This window comes from Pyxicephalus adspersus, chromosome 8 (genome assembly GCF_032062135.1).
Source record: "Pyxicephalus adspersus chromosome 8, UCB_Pads_2.0, whole genome shotgun sequence".
Taxonomy (NCBI): Eukaryota; Metazoa; Chordata; class Amphibia; order Anura; family Pyxicephalidae; genus Pyxicephalus; species Pyxicephalus adspersus.
The window spans coordinates 70,873,545-70,897,330 of NC_092865.1; the positions used below are offsets into that span (position 1 = coordinate 70,873,545).

Consider the following 23,786-nt stretch of genomic DNA (forward strand, 5'->3'; position numbering starts at 1 on the left):
CTCACCAATTATTTTAACACATCAATGCTAAATAATGGCAGGTTACATCATACATTTACACCATTCTATACAGAATTGTTATTCTGTATGCAGTGCGCTTCTCAGTACATTTCTATGTGTCTAATGATTACCTTTCAAGTACCCAACAGTACATTTGCTCCCACGTTTGCTCATCTCAATTTGCACATAAAGTATGAACAAGTAGTTTTTGTTGAACAAATCCCTATTTGCATTTTATTCATAAATCCCTAATGTATCTTTTGAATACAAGCAGTGTAAGTACCTAAATTTAAGCTGGTATCAGCCTTTTGCACTATACAGCAGAGGTTGGAGTTATCAGAGGAAAAAGGAGCACAGAGCAGAGGTACAGAGAAATTAGTTCAGCATTGTGCTGCTTTTCTTTTGCAGTCCAGTGACAGGCTCGGGGAGCGATAAGTAACTGACTTAGAAATTGGCTGTCTGGAGTTATGAAAATCTCCAAAATAGATTGAAGGAAATATAAATCATTTTGCACATAAGACAGCTACCTTATATGTATTTTATACGTATTTTGTTATTTTGCAAAAGTTTAAGTTTTTGAATTGAACTATATTTTGTGTTTGAAAAACAAAACATAATACACGAAGTATCTATTTGGAAAAAAAAAAAAAAAGATAACCAACATCTACTGGTTGCCAAATGTTTCTGGTCATCTATTAAAATATAAATAATAAACTGAAATAAAAGAAACTGCAACAATAGCCATTGATTATTTAATATATATATAGCATTTTATTTTGCAACAAATCCTACATAAATAAATGTTCAACAGATATACAAAAATAAAAGCAGACATCTGTTCAAGACACTTTACACACTCTCTTGCCTTTTTCTTGTCATTGTTTAAACTTTAATTCCCACACTTATTTTCAGGCTGGATTACACATGTACACACTTCAAAAAATTGTATTTTTTAAGGAAAAAGAAACCTTCTTCTTTGAATTTCCATAGACTTGTGTGTGAATGTGGAACCTGCCTGATACATTTATATCTATGGATTGTGGAAGATTGTAACATTAGTAACCAAGAATCATACAACTATTTAATTGTTGAATATTTTATGTCAGATTAGGCAGGTTTGTAATTTTGTGAACATTTTATACCTTTTGTGGTACAGATTAAGGCTACTAGAACAAAAGTCTCATCATTTTTTCATGACATAATATAGCTTTTTTTCCTGGCTATATTAGGGCCCCATTACTTCTGCTAAATTAAATTCGATAAGATTAAAATTCTATAATGTACTTGTTGGCACGATTGACAAGCAATCATATTACTATGTCAAGTTAAGATCTGAAATTTTCAACCCAGCCCGAAAATCCCCCAAAAGTACATTCAGTTTGTCTGTGTGACTGCTATGCATATTTTTCTGTGCAATTAAAGCAAGAGAACCCCTCTCCCAGGTTCCTCCACAATGAACCTCAGGTACACTCTTTTTAATGCCAGAGGAAAAAGATGTTTCATGCATTATATTTGAGCAGCCGAATGTTTTAAAGCAAGCTGCCTTCTTTTCAATCATCAGCCTTAGAAATTTCTATTTACCTATGCATATTCTAAATTAAGATGGTAACAAACATACAAATTTCTACCTTGCTACTGAGTCAGGAATTAACATGTAAAAATTACATTGCTGGACAATTAACACAACAATCATTGCTGCTAAAATAGCGCTGAAGAGCTGAAACAGAGCAGGTTTTATCAACAAATTCTTAATTTACAGCTACAAAATAAATTATACAAAAAATAGGAGAACATTATGGGTTAGTCACAGGCTCCTAGGTGTACCTCTGTGTAACTCCTCCTGAATAACCCAATGGATGCTGAGAATAATTTATCATTTATTCTGTAAGCACATTTCTTATTCATGTAGGCACAAAGGAATCTTTTATATTCTTGTTTATACAAAACCATTTTTTGTGGACAACAACCTATAGTAAAATTTATAAAGGGGTACCAGACAAAAAAAACACACAATATTAATTCACGCAAAGATTTGCAGCATTTGAAGCCTTTTGTAATAAGTAGCAGTTCATATAATATAAAAAAAAAATTACATTTCATCGGTTGAAACTAAAATTCTCAGTCTGGGCAATAACACGGCATGCTATTTTAAACTAACTAAATATACATATAGGAAATATATATAGCATGAAGGAAATTAAGTACAGTAATCTCAGTATTGTAGTAATAAAATCTAATATTGTGAAAAGGACTTAAAGTACAAATAAACTGTAAACAATTACCCATTAAAAAAATAAATCTCTCTTCATCTTTCAGATGTGTTAATAGGTATGCTTATCTTTTTACCAAAAGAGAACCCCTAATTGTGAACCATCTGGGGAACAAGAAGGAAGATGTCACCCCAGTGATAGCAGCAATGTGAATTAAAATCTGGTAAAGTTCATGTTAGTATTACAGTGTTCCTGTAAGAGGGATCAGATGAGTACAGACAGGTTTGGGGTTCATTTAGTAAAGGAATTGAGACTGTTCATTTGAAACGTTTAAGTTCACTTTAGCCAAAGAACATTTACTTTGTATAGTAAAATAGTGTTCACATTGAATGCCCAATCATGCAAGAGAAAGTTTGTACAAGTTTGTACATGAAACAAATGTACAAACTTTCTCCGTGTACATGGACAAAATAATTGAAAAAAAAAGCAAAGCTTTACTGTTTTCAACAAGTGCACATATACTTTGTAAACAGTCTGTATTTCTTTAGAAAAACAACCTTTTTGCCTTCCACTCTGCCTTTTACAAAAAGGACAAATCCATGCTGTTTTTTAGGTATGGGAAATGGAGATCCCAATTGCTACATGGAAAGGTCAGGGTCACTATGACACACTGTTTATTGAAGATCAAATATACCAACATGCTTGTAACCAGAATTAATGATCTTTAAAAAATCTCCTTTTAAGCCACAGTTGTTTGTTCAAATACTTATGTGCTGAAACATTGTTTTATGCATTTTTAAAAACATTATTGTTGAAATAGTAAAATGCTGGGACATAAAGGATATAATAACTCAATAGTTAATATCAACAATAGTGATAATCGCTATATATTATAATGTGTAGGTAAAGTGCAAACCTTCTTTTAGAATTAAGGGTAAATCCCACAATCTGTCACTTACAGTACAACCAGTGTTACTAGGTGTGTGCATTCTTGCTGCTGCTAAGAAAACACAAGAAATTTTAGATAATCATGGAGTTACCCAAAGTTCCTTTGTAAACTACAGTGATATAGAATTTGCTGGCACTTTCTGTTAAGAGAGTTTTCAAACTAATGTAATCACCAGCATTTTATTCATAAAAAGGTAAAAACTAACACGTCGGAAGACATAAGGTTTTGAAAGTTTTTGGAATCAAAGATAGAATACACGTATATATCTTCAAATATATTGAGCAGAAATAGAATAGGTAGAATAAAAAAAAAGAAAACAGAGATCCATTATTAATTTCGGTTTCAATGTCATTATGTGCTAAATGGCATTATATATAGATCTGCTATTACCCTTTCATGGTATACAGCACAAAATCTAATTTCTGGCTATAACAGGTTAATGTATATTTACACATATGTTAATGAATAGTCAATAGGCATAACAAAAATTAAACTCAAAAAAAGAGATGAAAAATGTAACTTTTTTTATGGCAGAATCCAAGAGAGAAATAAAAAAAGGAGGGTGCTGCTGAATAAATACCCAATTTTCAAGAACATGCTAATTCTAATAAGAATGAAACCACCATTGGTAAACTGGAGTAGTAAAACAATCTTCTTGATTGTAAAACGAAGTTAAAATAATTATTGTTAAATACGTTTTTATCTTTTGACAACTGTCATCTGTACACACTAAAGTTATGATTTTTACTTAGCTGAACATGTGTTCAGGTGAAGGTGAACATATGTTTATAGGTTTATATGATAAACATGCAGTTACCTTTACATATAATCACTAGATGATTGAAGTGAATACACTTTTACTAACCCAAGTTAAAAACTCTCCTCTATAGTAACTTATCCCCACTAAGTGCACTGGACAACAGTGTTAACAAATCTACAAGGATAAAAAAAGTGATATAAAGGTGTCAAATTTTATTTAGTGAATGATTTTCAACCTCTTCCTAAATAATTTAAGAAACAAGTGCCAAGGTATGTTTTCCTGCTTCCTAAATTGAAGCACTAGAAAACCCCCACTGTTACTTTACCATCAGCACATACCTTATCTATTCATAAAATAAATTAAAAAAAAAAAAACAATACTATGCAACATTTTCAACAGGATGTTGCCAGGTATTTGCAATGTATTTGCTTTTTGTATATAACCTTGTCATACTGTGTTTCCAGGTCTGAATTTATTGACATTTGTCCTGCAAATTGTTCATATTGTAGTGCATGCAATGAACTTGTTAGTCCCACACATACACAGTTCTGTAATAAAAGCTAACACAAATGATAATCATGACATCAATAAAGTCACAAAATACATAGTCCTTCAATTAGCCACTGTTACACATTACATATGCTCCAATTGTATAAATGTTAAAGTCTCCCTAACTTTAAAATGCAACATTCCTTTATTATGCCAAAAATGCAGATGCATGAATGATATGGATAGGATTTGTATATAAGGTGCTCGCTGGTAAAAATAGTTCATCATCATCTGTTTGTTCAGAAAAAAATTACCAACAAAAAATGAATACTATTAGAATCAGTTTGCCAATTCTGGGTGAAAATAAGAACACAGAACAAAAACCCCCTCTCTAATTTTGATATAAAGTTTGACAAAGTTGGGAAAACATTTACAAAGATATTCACTAGTATTATAAAATATTTTTTCACACTGGGTCAAATAATGTTTAAGTTCAATGAGTCCTAAATATAGAACAAGAATAAAGCTGTACAAACACATTATGAAAAGAGGTTGACTGTTTCCATCTACAGAAAACTAGTTGATTAAATAATAAATATATTCTCCATTCTAATTAGTACTTCTGTCGTTTTTTCTTGAGGCAAAGGGGAGATGACCCTAAAACGCCAATATTTTTCATTTTCTCTTTATGATGTATTTGCGCTGCTTTAAGATTGCATATATCAGCTTGGCTAACCAAACTTGCCTAATCCTTAATAAGTGGGTGTTTAAGCAAATTACCTTGGTGGGTGAATAAACAATCTTTTCAATATATTTCTGTAAATAGGTACAAGAAATATTAATTCACTTTAATCATCCAGTTTTTTATAATTAATATTGCACTTGTATGAGCATATAAAATGCATATAGCTTGATTTTGTTCACCAAGCTACCTTAGTAAATAAACTTGGAAACAATGAACTCCCCATGTAGCAAATTACCTATTTCTGAAAAATACAAATGTATGTTTGTCTTTGGCTTCAGTGTAGTGACTCATTATTAAAGCAATACGATCTACATAACAGTCAGGAAGGAGTAAATTCAGAACCAAAGGTCAGCTATAGGCTATAGTAGCATTCATATTCTCCCTATTCCACTATTACCAAAAAAAAAAAAAAAAGGATAAGTGGTGCCACATATAGGTAAAAGCTCTTAATCTAAATACCCGAAAGCTGTTCTGAGACAAAAGGGTTAATTTATAAAACAAGTAGAGACATTATGATAAGTAAATAGAGGTAAAGCTGTGCTGATTTTATTTCTCCAAACATCTGAGTAAAAAAAAACAAAAAAACTATTGTTTTGACTTTTTTATGCGCATGATTGGGTATTTTTTTGGAAAAGTGAATTTTTACAAAGCTTTACTTCATTTACTGACCTAGGTAAATGTTCACATTGCAAAATAAACATACTGTTTGCCTTTAGTAAATCAACATTTGTTACTCTGCATTAGAGTAAATGGAACGCTGCGGCCAGGAAACTAGTATTTTCAAAAATTAAGGTCACCAATGTCAGCTATATTTCTTTCAGTACAGGCTTCCTTTAACTGTAAAACAAAAATTAGATGTTGTTACAAATCCAAAATGTAGAAGTAATAGGTAGCTCTGACAACCGTGCTATGGCACCTGTTGGAAGAGAATATATATTTCGGAACTGGATAAAAACAATAACAGATGAAAAGATATGAAAAGAGAAGCAGCAGTTTTACTATAGGTTATTGTTTGGTAATTGATTGGCAAATGTACATTTACTTCAATGAGTAAGTTTTTCACTGCCATGTGTCTTCAGATTGATCATCATTGGCAAATTTTGTAAGACTACAAAAAAAAAATCAAATGGGACCATGAATGATTTTTCTGCAATTGTTCATGCAATTACTTTTCTTTTACTTGGTCAAAACAGAAAAAAATGTGAAAAAAGTGCCTCGAATAAACTATATGTGAAAAATAATCCTAGTCCCCCATTTAGAATACCACTGCTACTACCTGCAATGTGGCTGAATTTTACGTTCTGCTAAGAAACTTTTGAAAAGGAAAAATCTTCAGAATCCAGTTTAAGTAAGATGTTTCTTTGAAAGAAAATTAATTAACAAGGGATGATTATTAAATGAGAATAAAAAAATAAAATGTATTATTATTGTAAAATGGTTTGTGAAAATGTTATATTCAACAGAAAATCTCCCAATAATTCTAACACATGGGAACAGAAATATATGTAATTAAAGCAGTGGATCTGACCATTTCACTAGTGGCAAAGTCCCACACGTGTCCTTTATGGACTTACATGCATAATTTTCTATAGTCTGACCCATCTGAGGCATCCTGCCCGGTAGCAAAATATAATATTGTGCAGCTCTTCAGTAGGTGAAACAAAAAGAAACAAAAAACAAAAAAAAAAAAAAAACACAAGCACAATAAAAGAGAAACAAGAGTAAAGAAAGTTGAAGATGGCCTATAAAAATGTTACCGTTTTGTGGAACTGGCCACATTAATCGACATCTTTCATAAAAAGGTTTAATTAACTATGAGGAAGTATCTTACACCATGCATTGTACAGCAGATTGCTACAAATGAACACTCATAATTATTAAACACTTTTTATATAGCTCAACCTTGTACTAAAGTGTGCAAATTATCATCAATAGATAGAATGCAGACACCTAGATACTTATTATAGGCAAGCTAAAGAACATAATATTCAATTGGTCCTAAGCACTATGAAATGTTCATACAACATAAGTATATAAATCAATATAATATGTATATAATGGTACAACTAAGCTGCTGCTAAACTTCATAATAAAGCAGCACACCACATAAAAGGGTTCAGTAAATATATTTTTACTAATTACTAATTTTCTTTTGAAAGCCCTAAGGAACACAAAAATAATTGTACTAAACTGTACCTCAGTGTAACACACAACAAAATGTTAATGATAAACGCTACATATCAATTCCCAGTATATACATCAGCATACCAGAATAAAGATATGAGATATCCAGGACATTATCAATGAGATTAGATTTCTTAGAAGAGCTTAGTTAGCTTAGCAAGTTACTACAGAATCTTCAATAACGGAGGACAGCAGAAAAATAGAGTAAGGGGTGTCCACTAAAAAAAAAAAGTAGAAAAGCAAGAAAATAGTAATTTAGTTTTGACTTATTATTGTAGTTCATATGCTAATTATAATTGTTGCCTTGTTTCCCAAATGCAGGGAAAGAAAACCATTGAGTTAAGGATCTAGAAATACATAAATGCAATATGTTTTTGGATATTTGCACCTTATCAAAAAGGAGCCTACATTTCCATGGACATTCTTTGCCATTGGCTTCTTCAGAACTAAGTTTTTTTTGTATAATTAAGTGCTGTAGATGGTTGGCTTTTAAACAATGGATACAATTTCACAAGACCGTGCATTCAGGCACTTGGGGGACTTTTTTTTTTTTTTTTTTTTAAATCAAACTCTCCATCATAAAAACTGTTAGCCCATTCTGCAGGTTTACTTCTTTACACTGCTACCTATGGGAATACTCAGATACACTCAACAACATACTAACTGCAGTCTGCCATTGCAAAGGCACATACATTACTGATGTCTACAAGCACTGTCTTCGGATTTATAATTGTGATTAAAAAAAACTTTTTGCAGAGAAAATTTTTAGGCTTTATGTGACCAGCAGATATAAACCTACAATTGATGGGCTGACCCGTGATTCTTCATCATGCATACAGAAGAACTTTGACAGAAGCAGCTGAAGCAGGCCAAGTGTTATACATATAAATGAAAACTTTTAGGCTGTGTAAACTGCTAAACTGTCAATTTATTATTAGATTTATGTCTGTCCATCTCATAATACAAATATCTCAGTTGGATATTTCATAAAAGATTGTACAGTATAAAATGTATTTGTTTTAAAAAATATTTTTCTATATAGGTAATTTAGGTAAATTAGTCATAGACTTATATTTAAATTATTTAAAGCATTCTTACACTTTTTAATTTGACCTTGGTAACTAGGCATTAAAGAATTCTTATCTCTAAAGGGATGCATGTTAGGTTTATTGGTCAGATTTAGAGGTCAAAATATTTGTTTTCAATGTATTTCATGTACGTGTATATTGAATAAAGTTTGTGTGCCCAAAAAATCCAGCGCCTAATCGTGTCCACAAATAATGATTCACAGTCAACTGTAGGAATCACTGTAGTTTGATGAAGGGAACATTGGGCAAACATGCTTACTGCAAATTGTGCGCATGGGCCAAGCTCAATTTAAGGTAATCAGTCACAAATAAAAAAATGTTTTTGCTTTTTTATTCTGCATGTCTAATATAAAATAATCAATGTGGACACAGAATCTGGCAAAGTTCCTTGTTGTAATAAGTAAATGTCGGCTGTCAAAACATGTGATAGAAAAAATGAACTGATGTATCTCTAAATATGCCAAAAACCTAGACTTTGTACATATACAGATATGAAAATGAGCAAGCACTTAGTGAACTTAGACTTCCTCACTTTGCTGCAATCTGTGTATAGAACATTGCCTGCAGCTTATAAGCCATGCTGGACAATGCAGGTCCATTGATTTACCCCTGGCTGGAACCCCTGGGTTTCAAATATGTGCAGAATGCAGTCTGGAGCCCTGGAGCTCCATCATTCATGTGTATGAGGTCTTAGAATAGTCTTGGACATATATGTCATTATGACACTGTATCAAATACCTAAAATACAAGTGCATTTTATATGTTTATATTCCCCCAAACCCTAGTGCAAAATAAAGTGCTTATTTTAACTAACCATAGATCTGGCCTCACAAATACTTTACCCTGTGGCCAATTTTTGCATATTTTGGTTTTATACAGAGGATCAAGTCTTTGAATTCATCATGATATAGATATATCTTTCTTATATCAATGTAATTCCTCTCTGGATGTAATACTGGGATCAACACTTGATATCAACCTTCATAGGCAAAAGTCATTTTCTTGCTTTTCCTTCTAGGACTGGAATTTAAAATACCAAAATATGATACATGTTGTAAGATTATATATGTAGTTGTAAGATACATGTAAAGGGATATCCCAGTAAGCAAATAACTAAAACATAGTTGACGTATATACTGTATACCTTCCCATACTCCAAAGGTGGTAAATAACCCCACAATACTTTGGGATTATTCCCAATATTTATATCTTTGTTGTGATTCCCAATAATCTATGACCCCAAAGTGATATATAAACAGTAAAAATTTCCACTTGCCCAGACAATGATGAAAGATCTGCCAGCAAAAAATTTCATGTATACATCACTAATTACTACAAGATAGTGATCAAGTTTAAGAATTTAACCTGTAAAAGGTAAACTACACCATATGTACCATATGTGCAAATGGTTCATCATTATTATACAAGTAAAGCATACTAGCACAGAAGCGGATAGCACATACAGCAGTTCTAATACCATTATAAATATACATATTGCTGAATGAGAACTGTCAGAAGCTTGTACAATAACTGACTGAACATCATTCAAGCATCTGAACATTACAGTGTGATGTGAGTGCAAATAGATAAGTCGGATTACTACAAGCTGTTGTGTGAGTACAGGTAAAATTATTGTTACCTAATCATACTGTACAGGGTGTTGTTTTAATATAATCTGCTATTACAAGACGCTGAGTTACTGTAGCTAAAAACACCTACCAGTAAAACAAAATATGATGCAACTGTACAATGCCATCATTATGGCACCTTTTCTGTGCAGTATCTTTCACAATTGGCATCTCTTCCCATGCAAAACATTGTTGTATTTTAGTTTAATGGAGAACATTAGATGCCTTTAAACTGGGAGATCATTTTGAGAAACTCAATTTTAGCTTGTGGAGCTGGCATTAAATATTGGAAGAAATGTTACACCTTTGCTATCACAGAAACATTGTACTGCACTTTTACACGGGCCAGTTAAGTTGAAACGCCCATTTGCTTGCAGTTACTTTCTAGTCTTCAGACTTCAGTTCAGAAGAGGAAGAAACAGGAATACGAGAAAGATACAACAGCGGGAAAGGAAGCAGCTAGGATTCGCCACCGCGGTCCCGGAAAAAGCCTTCTGCCGACCGGGCTTCACGGAATGTCACCGTGACGGAATTTGAGGTGATGTCAGTAACAATGATCTCAATTGGTGTGGGCACAGAAGGAAGCCAAGGAGGTGAAGCAGGTGTCTTTGTATCATCTGGAAAAAAAAAAAAATCGTCGTAAACAACAATTAGATCTAGGAAAACCACAGATGTGTAAAGAATAGTCACAAGCATGTTAAGCTTAAACTGAATTATGCATTAAAATGTAAAGATCACAGCAGGAAGAGGTTAATAACTTTAAGTGAACCTGTGCACAGACTGTAAGAACTGCAATATTTACGTAACATGCAGTAAAAGTACTTGAAACCAAGCCCACATTCACCTCTTTTTTATGTTCAAAGTTCTTAACAGACACAAAGCTGTTAGGGTCCATTAACCACTAAGCAGTCCCTTTCTGTGTGTTAATGTCAGTGCATTAACCTGCATTGCATTAAACAGCTGATTTAATATGAATATTGCTGCTTTTTCTGCTAACAAAGTGAGGAGCTGCTGTCTACTGTGTACATTTGCTACAGGGTTACAGTTCTGCCCCCCCCCCCACAAGCAAATGGCAGCACTGTGCACTATTTACTTTAACAGGCTATAGCTATGTACACGTTAGATTTTGTCATTGGAAACAATCTTTCACAAATATTTCCAATGACAAAAGACCGAAGATGAATGAAGGAGTGTTGTACATACAGTTCTGGTACATACAGTACAGGGGAGGGAGGAGAACTAACAAGCGGCACCTTATCCCCCCCCCCCACTTCCTTTGCGGTTGCCCCCCCACTTCCTTTGCGGTTGTTCGTCTTCCCTCAGGACGGATCCATGAACGACACCGGACGAGCGTTGTCCACAAGTCAGATTCTTGTCTAAAACAAGCCGAGGCAAGAACCGGACGAGAATCATCTGACGTATGCACATAGCCTTACAGTTGCTATTTATTATACTTAGTTATATTAGTTACAATATACACGGAGAGCAACAGCCAGGGCCAAAAAAGGATTACACTGCCTACTGCTTGGCTTAGATTCAGATATTCCAAAACCAGAATCTTTGCTTTATTTTGGCAGAGGGGTTCACAGACCAAACTGTGGCATAAAAAGGCAACACTAAAGTACGTATAGGCTGCCAGTGCACCACAACGAATAAAAAAATATATATATGACAATGCAGCACAATAGACCAGTGGTAACCAACCTTTTCAGTTCCGCGGACAACTAAAATCACCGGCGCATGCACGGGGAGCCAGGTGTCACTCAGAGGGAGAAATCTCCCCCAGAGTGACATCAATATGACATAGCCCCACTCACTCTCCCATTGCAGATCTGAGCCTGCAATGGGAGAGGGGGCAGGTTGAGTCAGGGACACAGCCCGCCCACTTCCTTGCGCCTGGGACGTGTTCCGTGGCTCTGGCCGGTGCGTTCCCCCAGCGGGGTCCTTCTCCTGACCCCGCTTGGGGGTACGCCGGCCAGAACCCCAGACCCCCAAAATTTTTCTCGCGAACGACCGGTTGGCGACCTATGCAACAGACGGTATACACCGGTACTGAACTTTAGCAACCTCAGTATTTCTTTTACTACATGTTTCTTTAAAGTAGAGCTTGGCAGCTTTTGTCTTTTAATGTTTAAAAACAAATCAAATAAATCAGTAAGTAGTTTTACGACATGCATTTATTAAAATCTTAACAGATTTACTCACCATTATTTTCATCTGCATGTTCCTCTTTGTCTTCTTCCTGTTTGTCTTCTTCAGTAGATTTCTCTTCTTGCCATTCAGGAATGGTCTGAGTGTCTTCCTTTTCATCTTCCTTGGCAAAGAACTCTGATCTCCGGCTTAGAGACTCGAAGGTAGGCACCCTTAAAAACTTTTTACGAGACAGGCACAAAAACTTTCGCCCCTTGCGCTGTTTGCTGAGAGGGAACTGCAGTGATTTGGCTTTCTCTGGAACTGAGGATGTCGTGGCAGGTTTAGTCCCCAGCCCACTGCTGAATCTTCGAGACAGAGAAAAGCAGAGATTTCTCTCTTTTGATTTGTGTGCACTACGCAGGTCCATACCATACAACCTCTGTAACAAAACAAGAAAAATAGTAGTCACTGCTATATCCCAATTCAACTCTTGTGGGTTAAATAATACTAATACTTGTAAGATTATTTTTCATGTTTTAATAAAACTCAACCCTATTTTGCCATTGTGATTTTTTTCCTGTGGTCCTTGTAATACCCAGACACATATGCTGACATTTGGACAGGAGGTTAAAACCAACCAGTGAAAATGCAAATCTATTAAAATCTTAATAAAGTTTTTAGGTATGGCGGCCCAGTGGCGAGCACTCTTGCCTTTGCAACAATAAACTAATATTGGTTTATAACACTTTTCTAATACAGAAGGATGCAGCACTTTTTGTAAAAAGTGTTTACAGTTACTATGGGAAAATGATGGATCATTTTGCTTTACAGATCATCATTGACTAGACAATTATCAGGATTTCCAGGATGTACAACTCTTCTAAGGTCCCACCACAGTGGGAAGGGCTGTCTTGCTCCATGGTTCTCCTTGCTCAGCCATAACACATTTGCCTTCTGGTAAAAGTTATTGGTAAAATTACCAAAATTTGGAAAGAAAGCATTTTGGGGACAGAGGCTTTAGTCGCCATTTTTCAGATGTAAGCTTCTTGTTGGGAAGGATGTCTGTAATTTCCTGAAAAGCATACAATACAATATTGTTTGTACAGAGCTTTTAGATTGAGTAAATTACTAAATACTTTTTAAGAGAGGTCTGCAATAGCAGCCTTCTTACTGCTTCTTTAGGGCTTACCTTAGAATGCATGAAAAACACACCACAATCCTGGAAAACTAATTGATGCACATATTAAAAAAATGCACAATACAATCATCATATTTGCTGTATTTACTATGCATTAGCATGCATCAGCATGCATTTTATTTAGTACATTTTCTAATCCTGATTTGTATCAGTTACAAGCTTCCTTTATGATAGAATCTACAAAACTTCGCCTTATTCCCTCTCCTGTGTATATATATATATATATATATATATATATATATATATATATAAATATATATATACGCACACATATATATATATATATATATCTCCATCAATTCCCTTAATATTCTGGAAATTTCAAAGATTTGAAGTCCTTAGTAATTTAAGTGTCAATTACTTCAAATTGAAACTCCTCAATATACCTCTAATCCACATCCAGCTCTCTTAATTACAGAACAACCTACCTTTTTTTATGCCCACAAGGCTGGGGTACTTACGAAGCTCTCATCAGCTTACTTCATATCACTTAATTCCCTGACTTTTACATTACATTACATTAGGGTTTTGGCAACACTTGCTTGCCCCTAAGCAACCTCACATTACTTAAACAAAAGTAAGTTTTAAAATTTCCGATTTTTCTGATATTTCTCTAACTTTCCTCATATATTCTAACCAGATGGTACCACTTCTTAGTAGATCACCTCCTTCACATGCATCTAGTGGGAATGGGCCCAAATTAAAGACATCTTAGACTACCGTTTACCATTCCATTACTGGTACACCTCTCTCCAACACGAATTTCATGTTCGATTAACTGCTTGGACTTTGTATAATTGTAAATAAAAGCAAAGGAAGTGGAAAGAGTTGTTATAAATAAAGAGTGTTTTACATTGATGGAATGACAACAACCACAAAAGCAGATGTACAGGATAACAAGAGGAGATGGTGGATTAGTTTTAGTGTTCAATGAAACAAGCTTTTGCATCATTTTAATGTATTTCAGCATTCATTAGGTTAGTACAGCATGCAGTGTTAACTACATTTAGAGAGGTTAACAGTTCATACCTGCAGCAGGAGGCGTTTAGGTTTAGGACCGCGTTTTCTGCACCCTGCAGCTCTTTCTTTTTCTTCCCTTAATTGACAAAAAAATAAAAATAAAATAGAATTACCACTTTCAGAACACCAATAACTTTCAACAGTAAGTACCAAGGAGTGGCGTTAACAAAGGGTGAAAGCTAATATCATTTAACACACAGGAGTTATATATCTCATATCGGCTCCTGCTATTCATGTTCCCTAGTACACTAAATTGTATAATCTCCATATTATACGTCAGTAAATTACCCTAGTATATTTCCTTGATTTATTATAAAAGAAAAAAGGGGGAAGGATCGTGAATAGGGATTTGAATCAAGTATTAGGTTATCAAGGGAGTGGAATTTTTAGTGGTCATATACTTTTTTGAACAAGCAAATTTAAGTGATTAAGTGTTGAGTGATGAGAGATGTAATTCTGCCCTTCAAAACACAAATAACCTCTATGGCTGCTAGTCGTCTTCAACTGCTTTACTAACAAAAACCTCTTCTTGGTGGTGGTAATATCAACTGGATCCAGCCAGTAACATACCTCCTTTCCAAGGGTAACAACACACACCCATTGTAGTGTATCTACGGAACAACAACCTTGTCACCTTAAATTACTCTAATTTGGACTACAAACTTCCTTGGGTAAAGGTATACATTCAATTCCTTGCATGGTTGCAGAAAGTATGTAAATTGCTAAACCATTACTTGTTCTATACAAAGGCTTTTTTATGCAACTTTGATTTTATATTTTAGTGCTGGTACATTTTTGCAATTTGTAACCTCCAAGTTTACTGCTAACATTTGTATAACATTAGTATTTTTGATTCATACATTTTACTAGACCTAACATTTTAGTAAAAACTAGAAAAATGGTGATGTTCCCAAAGTCTATCCTTTGGGTTTTCTATGTTAGAATCTCAGATAAACCTTTTATGTGTTCCTACACAAACTGTCCCTAAAAAAGTCAAACGCTTTTTCTATGGACTGGCTTATGAATTTTAAGATGATCTTTATGGGTCTGGGAACAGATTGCTTATGTCATCTAAAGGTGTGACTGAAAAATGTATTTACATCTGCCCAGTCATGTTCCTGATGATTGACAATTGCTGTCTGCAGGACCAGGGACAGCACATATGTGATATTACTGCAGTTTCCCATTAGCATGCTACGGCAATGCCTATAGAGTACTCTAGTTTCCCTAACTTAAGACTGCATTGGTATACAGTGCTGTAGTTTCATGTTAACCCACCCAATATATGAATTAGGACTATGTTGTTGAGGGGCACATGGCAAAAACTACAATGATGACTTTAAGGTTTAGCACTTAAAACGTCTAGCATTAGTCGAGTTCAGTTTATAATTGAATTAGATTAGATGTGGCCTTTATTTGTTGCTGTAAGAAAAAATATGTAATGTAGGTATACTGACATATGATTGAGGGGCTAAACTGGTTTCCAATATACATACTGGATTCTGTAGTCTCTGTACAGGATCGGCATTAATATGAACACAGTATTTAGGTTTGTAACTGCATGCTTATCCTAGATTTCAGTTCTGCACACCTCATTGTTACCGTTTACAAATAGGTATATCAATAGGTTTTCATCAAAAGTTTGTCACATTTTGTAACCCATGGGAAGACAGGGCCACTAGGGTGCGCTACGGCTTGCACGAATGTGGTGTGAGCCCTAAGAAGGGCCAAGGGGCAGAGTCTAAGCTGTAACCGGGTCTTCTCTAGAGCTTCTACTGGTGAGGATGTTGAGCTGCTGGTTACTGCCAGGGTAATGTCCTTGGGCACACCAGGGTGGGCAGGATGATACAAGGTAGCAAATCACTAAGCAGAAGAATTGTCAAGGAAGGCCAGGGTCATAGTAGGCAGCAAGCAAGAGAGGTCAGGTCACAAGCCAGGGGTCAAATACCACAAATACCAGAGATGCAGAAAATAGACACCGGTGACACAAGAGCCACTGCTGACACAGGGAACACAGGTGTCACTGGAAGCAACAGGAGGCACAGGTAACATAGGAATATCCACAGACAGGAACACTGGAAGAGCACAAGGGAATTGGCTGGGGAACAAAGGACTGGGAAACAAGGAAGTAACACAGAAGCTGGACAGAGGAAACACTGAATTAAGCAACAGGTGTAAACTAGCTCAGCGAAGCAAGGGGGCTCAGAACTAGTGGAAACACCTTGCACGAACGCCGAGTGCTGTGTCTGAGATAGCTAAACAGCCAGGGTTGATTAAGAGGCTATTTCCGGATTGGTTGGTGGGTTGGGTGAAACTGATAAAACTTGAGAGCGCAGGCATGCCCAGGGTCAAAACTGCCCGCATGTGCAGGAGAGACACGCCTGAGATTTAGTGAAGAGGTAAGTGTGACACATTTCACCAAAAGGGAAGCCATGTGTTAGTATTTGAAAAAAAGTATAAAAGTATAACTGGAAAAGATACATTTACTAAAATCTGCTACTGCCCCTAAAGGCATGACATAACTCTATATCAATGTGAAAGGAACTTCATACTTTTCTTCATAAGCCAGTACGAGTCGTGGATCCAGGATGTGTTCTTCTGGTTCCCAGGTACTGTACCTAGAATAAAAATATACAGATTATACATATTCATTTTCAATATTTTATAGAACAGGGCTTTTATTAAAAATCATGCATTTGTCAGATTCCTGCAGTAATAAAGTGCCAAAACCCATGTGGGATACAAGCAGTGGGTTGTTCTCTTATATAAAACACAGCTCATTTGTGGGAAAATGCTCCCTTTTTATTTCAACAGAAAAGCATGGCACGCCCCCAGCAGCTTGAAATAAGTAACATGATAACGATGGGTCACTACTTTGATAGCTAGGTACTCTTCTTTCTTATTGCTCAGTAAGGCCACCTAGCATAGTAGGCCAATAGGAAAGGATACTAAAGGGGTTTTTTTTCACCCAAATGGAAAATTTGTACAGGCTTCATCGGTGCTAAATACCAACACTCACAACAAAATATGTTAAAAAAGTTTTTTACCATTTTTTATATAAAATTTGAAAAAATATCACAGAAAATGCTTGCAGCATACAAAAGAACAATTGAATAATCCAAAAATTGTATTGATGAAGATTAACTTTTACAGTCCTTAACGGGTTTCACCAGTAAGGTTCATCAGAAGGACACAGTGTTAATATTGCCTCATCTATATATTTGTTCAGATAAAAGTTGATCGAGTTAATATTATGTCACTGAAATATTGGTGTTGAGAAAAAGGATTGTGTTTATAAAACCAATAAGACTGACTTTTACATGCAGTTATGAGTGATGTGACCCCATAACGACATAAACAGTCTCTTTTAATGCACCACAGTGTATATAGTCAAAATGGTAAAATATCACCTTTCGTTGTATTATCTGGGTAGAGCACAATAGTACACCTTTCTTCGACAATCTGTCTTGCTTGGATCACACACTCACCACTTCCTGTGTGCAGAAAGGGCAGACAGGAAGCGGCGAGTGTGTGATCCCAGAAGGACAAATTGTCAAATGACTTTTTTTAACATAACTTGTTGTGAGTGTTGGTATTTAGCACCGTTAAAGGCCGTACAAATTTTCCCTTAGGGTTGCCCTTTGGTATTTGTTATGATATATGAAGGGTGTGGTGCAACTCATAAGATCCTCTCAGGTTATCCACCTAAAACATTAGGAAAGGAGTTAAAGAGAGCAGGCTAGGTTTTAGAAAGTGATGAAATGTGCATAATATAACATCTCGGAATACATGACACTAGATGCTAAATAAGGCATGGAAAGATATGGCGCAGAAACCCCTAAAGAAGTACTGCGGGGAGAAGCCAGAACATAAGCCGAGGAACCTACTTCTACTTGAAAAAGCAGGAAAATTACATTCACAAGTTTAAACCTACGTCACCGTCTGTTCTATTTAAAACATTTATGTAATAGGAGAACAAATGAAAATGACATGGGCTGCTGTATATCTTTTTCCCCCTTTTTTACGGTTAAAATATTTTGTACTTTTGAATTGGTTATGATGGATTACTTGCTACTAAAATTATATTTTTGTAATACTGCAGGTATGGGCATTTTTGTTTTCTTAACTAACTAAAAAAACAATCATAAATAATTGGGAGGTACATTCATCCAAAATATTTATGACTGAAAGGGCACTTCAGACATGGAAAACCACAAAAGGAGCTTAATGTAAGCACTATAAAGCCTACAATATACAGGTTTTTATTGTTGTTTGTGTCCTTTATCTCCCATCTAGCCTCACTATTTGTCTTGAGAACCGCTGTCAATAGGAAAGAAAGTGGGAAGGAATACAACATTTTTACAGGTGTCATTTGTTATGGTAACAAAGAAACACTAAGGTGATGTTCAGCCTGGAGGTAAAAAAAAAAGCAAACACAATGTTAAACACAATGTTAACTGTGCATTTTCAGGCAAAACTTCTTGATTTTTGAGGCATTTGCAAATTCCTGTGCAGGTAACTAAATGGCCTTTTTTATGCTAAAGCGTTTTTTTGGAGCAGAAAAAAATAAGAAAGCATGGGGTTCCCCTAATTTGGAAACCAGCCACTTCATTAGGCTTTGGACCTTCCTGGATAGGAAATGGGAAAGTGAGGGTGTGTGCCTCTCTCTCCTATCCTTGCCAAGGAAAGAGGGGGCAAAATTAAAAAAAAATTTATCTCAAATAACGAAGCCGGGTTCGTTTTTCGCATAGATAATCAACCATTGTAAACCACCCCCCAAGTCACGCCCCCCCACACACACACAAACTGTGGGAACCAGTACAAAGTACCTGTGATCCATTCCCAGAACGGGGTAAAAAGAGCCACAAAATGTAAATGAAGTGTCCAGTGGTGTCCAAATGGCGTTCTATGACAACCAATCCGGCACTGCCCGCTCCTCCACTGTGGGTTACCAGGATCTTTGGCCACGTGCCCATGCTCCTGTCATTGCATTCAGCAAGGGTAAGAACGATGTTGGGACTCCAGAAAGACACAAACACCACTTTGTTATTCTTTTGACAGACTGCTGCATTTTTAGTTGTACCCATAGAATTTTAGGCTCACTTGAAATCTTTAGATTTAGACATATATATATATATATATATATATATTGCATTTTTTTATGTAAAACCTAGGTTGCTGCATGTAACCTCAAAACAATAAAGGTCTGTGTTGACATGCATGATGGCATTGGTCTGATATTAGTTTGAGGCATTTCTGATTTCATTTAGAATTCACTGATAGATCTCCTTTTGACCTGCTTTGAATAAGTTTTGCATTACTCTAAACATATAGACAGATGTAAACAAAAGCCATAGTCCCTGCTCTTCAATCTCACTATACTATGCTATTCTCTTTTTATATTGCTATTCTATACCTTTCTGCTTCCCTATCAAAATGTAATATCCAAATCGTCTATCCCAGCGGTCCCCAACCGGTGGTCCGCGGACCACTGGTGGTACATTTAGTGCTCCGTGGGTCTGAAACGTTGGCCACCACTGGTCTATCCTATCTAATATAATACCTTACTGCCAGCATCTGCTGCAGTCCTCTCTCTTCTCCGTCAATAAGTAGTAAATGTGATGTGCACATGACAAAATACTATTACGTTTTTGTCTATGAAAAAAAAAAAAAAGGAGCAAACCAGACCTGCTCCCTAGCACATCTTGGTGTACAATAGTGAGTGGTATTTCAATATGTGGATGCACCCAATTGCTGTGTCAGTGTTTAAACAGGATGTATTGCCTACAAAGATCCAACATGTACGGTCATCCTGAACAGAAATAGACCATTGCATGCAGGTATATATAATCTATGATAAGATAAATGTGAACACCTATTTTGCAGCACATCCTTTATTTCTAACAGGGTCACCACAAACAGATAAAAAAAAAAAAACACTGAATGCCATCTTACTGAAGGTTTATTTATACCAGCTAATAGAAAAAAATGTCTGCATTGGAGATGTAACATTGGGTCTGTAATAATGCATTTTGCACAGGACATGATGGACGGCAGATACACAAAGGGTTACAGTGTGCACACCTTTCCTCTGCTGTTCTTGCGCACACTGCAGCACAGGCTGAAGTAAACAAGTGAACATATGACTCATGCGTCACTCGCTCGGCTCCCCCTCCTATGAGTTCTCACTCCCCCAGTCAGATTAGAGGTGATAAACAAGACGTATTCAATAGGCAGGCCTTATCTAGGAGCAGGCAGTACCAAGAGAACACATAGCTCTCTGCTGGCTCTCTGCACATATTCCCCTGCATCTCATTCATTCAATTAACCAGATTCCAAAATCCTTTCTAATCCAAAATAAAAGAAAATATATCTTATGTTTACAGTTTAACAAAAATGCCAATTTTATATTTAAACTACATTTCTAATTGATTTAGTATAAAATTGCGACAACCCCAAATGAGTGGCCACCAGCTTTTTGCACTGCAGGTATAGAGAGCAAATAGTGTCTATACCTTTCTTATCTGTTGTTAAAATACCCATCTGCAACATCAAGGTTTGTTATTACTGAAGGAACAAACAATGCATTATTAGTATTATTAATATTATTATTATGATTATTAATACACAGTATTTATATAGCACCAACATATTACCCAGTGCTGTACAAAGTCCATAGTCATGTCACTAATTGTCCCTCAAAGGAGCTCACAATCTAAGTCATATGTCATTATTACAGTCTACGGTCAATTTTCGGGGGAAGCCAATTAACCTAGGGGGAAATATAAATGCATGGGGAGAAAGTTAATTCTGCAGAAGAATATTTTATCCATCCTGCTGTCACCCGTTATAACAACAGATCTTGCTTTGCTGTAAAGTAATTGTAAAAGGTAACTACAGAGGTAGATTTTTTACCTATTTAATGTACAGCACTGCGTAATATGTTGGCACTATATAAATCCTGTTTAATAATACTAATAATAATAATTTGCAGTATTGACCTCATTAAAGCTCTAAGGGCTGGATTGCAAAGAGCAGTGACTGCAGACAAAAGTCTATCATAAAGAGTAACTTATTTAGGTGTTTTAGATAATAGAATCCATGTATACGCTACAAAGCTGCCCTTAATATAAACGTATATACTCCTGTATGTGTATTTTGTTTCTTTGCGTACTAGGCTGCCATATAGGTTGGCGATATATGAATATTTGTTAGTTGCAAAGGTCAGTGTTTCTGGTAGTTGTACAACTTTAATGTGCATGTTGCACCAAACAAGTGGCTGATCTAATTATAAATAATAATTATTTATTGGTAATTGAATGCATATATATAGCTAATTTGAGATATGAGAACTATTGAGAAAGAAAACAAATTTTTTATGGTCTGTCAAGCCACTTCCCTCTAACCGCACACATGATCCAAAGGCGGGAGAATTCAAAAGATGCTTCTAGTTGGAACCGAGCATGTGTTCTTTGGTAATCATGTGCTACGTTGCTTTACAAACATTTGTTTATCTTAAACAGAATCTCTCAGAAGAATAAATCAAACATTATACTGTTATAACTGGAATTTATACTTTTAAATAAAATGGGACTGACATTTTCCATCAATAAACACAAAAGCCATTATAAATGACATAAGCACAATAATGTATATAATATACACACACACACATACACGACTATATATTATTATAGCTTACTTGGGGGGCCAGCCTTTCCACTTCACAAGATATTCTACTTTTCCCTGGAAAGGAAGAGAGAAAGACGGTACTCATCACATAGGACAAATGACAATGTCTTTACTAGGTGACATATTGTATCAAGAAGAAATTATTCCATACAGGGTAACAATAATAGATGAACTATTTTCTTTAAATAGATTGTACGTGTTAGCTCTAATCATGCTTAATATTTATAAATATATGACCGTCTAACTTGTCTAGATTTTGACTGGTAGTCAATTCTACCAATTAAGATATTCAATAATGAAATAAATAAGAGCATCGATCATCTTATTCTACAGAGAATAAACTACAGAACTGTATCTTAATGACTTTTAACATTCAATAACAAAAGGACACTGAGAAGTCACACACTTCTGTTCCCCTCCTTTTTAATATTGGGCTCTTTGGATAACAAATCCTCGCTAGAGCAGATCTTCGATCTATAATATAAACATTTGTAGCGTGAGTCATCTGTGAGTCACAACTTGGTTTAGTCACCTATAGATTAGCAAGTGAGTCACCTGTAGCGTAAAAGTGCTATCTCTATTGGAGTCCGTCCATTCCCATTCTTTATGAATAATAAAAAGAATATTACAGAAAATAATGATATTTATACGAGTGCCTGCAGAACAAAGCCATTTCTGTAATGCTCCCTGTGATTCATACACTGAAAATACATTACAATCACTTTCATGAATACCTGCGTTTAGATTGACAAGTGAGAATTTATTTAGACATTATCCAAGCATATATTACATTACAGCCAATGAATTCCATGTAAAGAGGTGAGTTATGATGTTCACCAAAAATTCAATATTCATTTTCGGAAGGACGTTTCGGTCAATTTATACTTACATAGGATGAATATTGACATAAGTCCATCAAGTACAAGCAATAGAGAAATAAACATATTCCAGATATAAAACCACAGCTGGTCCAGTCGGTATAGAGATCTGACATTTACCTGGAGGAGAATCAATCCCTGAAATACATGGAGCTGGAAGATTCTCCATCAGAGTGAATGTCAGATTCACCGTGTACACACGAGCACCTGTTGAACCATTCATAGCCACCTAGTACTCGCCAGGCTTTCACTCTACAAACTACAAGAGGAAATATATACATCGAAAGGCGAATCAAGTCTCGGGGTGGATTGTAAATAACATATGCCCGGTGTGATTTCTTTTCCCAATATTATGCAGAACACATGACAATATTTCCTTGCCAGATGTAAATATTGATGCGTAAAGCTAATATGCCATATTGAAAGTTATGGTCGTCCCTAGAGAACGCTTTGCAATGACAACATAGAAAATAGATAAAGTCTTACCTTTCGTATTCTCTTCTTACGAATGCTCTCTACTGCAAACACTTGTTCCCCGATGGCGGAGAGCTCCATGACAGCGTTTGGGTTGGGTACCTTGCCAGGGGCTAGCCAGTCCTTTTTGTAGTCAATGCAGATGAGGGTTGTTAGAGAGGTGACACACCCCCTCTGCAATGCCAAGGGTAATACTATGCCACGGCAAGAATATGTGCAGGGGGGGTCTGTTCAGCTGCAAACCCCAAAAGTGTGACCCGTGCAAAATGCTTATGTTGGTTGTAGTATGTGTGTGCATGGGCTGTTTATGGGATGTGTATGTGTGTGTATGTGTATAT

General features: G+C 35.6%; 1 protein-coding gene across 1 annotated transcript; it reads right to left on the reverse strand.

Annotated features, from left to right (window-relative positions):
• Positions 1-738: 738 nt before the first annotated feature.
• CBX7 (chromobox 7) lies at positions 739-23,780 on the reverse strand. Its single transcript, XM_072421106.1, has 6 exons — positions 23,461-23,780; positions 22,107-22,150; positions 16,957-17,022; positions 14,414-14,480; positions 12,259-12,625; positions 739-10,670 (listed from the first exon to the last, which is right to left on the reverse strand). Exons 1-6 carry the CDS (start codon positions 23,527-23,529, stop codon positions 10,513-10,515), a joined length of 771 nt encoding a protein of 256 aa, XP_072277207.1. The 5' UTR covers positions 23,530-23,780; the 3' UTR covers positions 739-10,512.
• Between the last annotated feature and the right edge of the window lie 6 nt (positions 23,781-23,786).

What these genes read in the sequence shown, in the direction of transcription:
- CBX7 (XM_072421106.1), bottom strand. Translation starts at nt 23,529, where the DNA reads ATGGAGCTCTCCGCCATCGGGGAACAAGTGTTTGCAGTAGAGAGCATT. An exon ending in GTACTGGCTTATGAAGAAAA is followed by an intron (nt 14,481 to 16,956) that starts GTATGAAGTTCC and finishes TTGTCAATTAAG; the next exon opens with GGAAGAAAAAGAAAGAGCTG. An exon ending in CTAAACGCCTCCTGCTGCAG is followed by an intron (nt 12,626 to 14,413) that starts GTATGAACTGTT and finishes GTTTTGTTACAG; the next exon opens with AGGTTGTATGGTATGGACCT.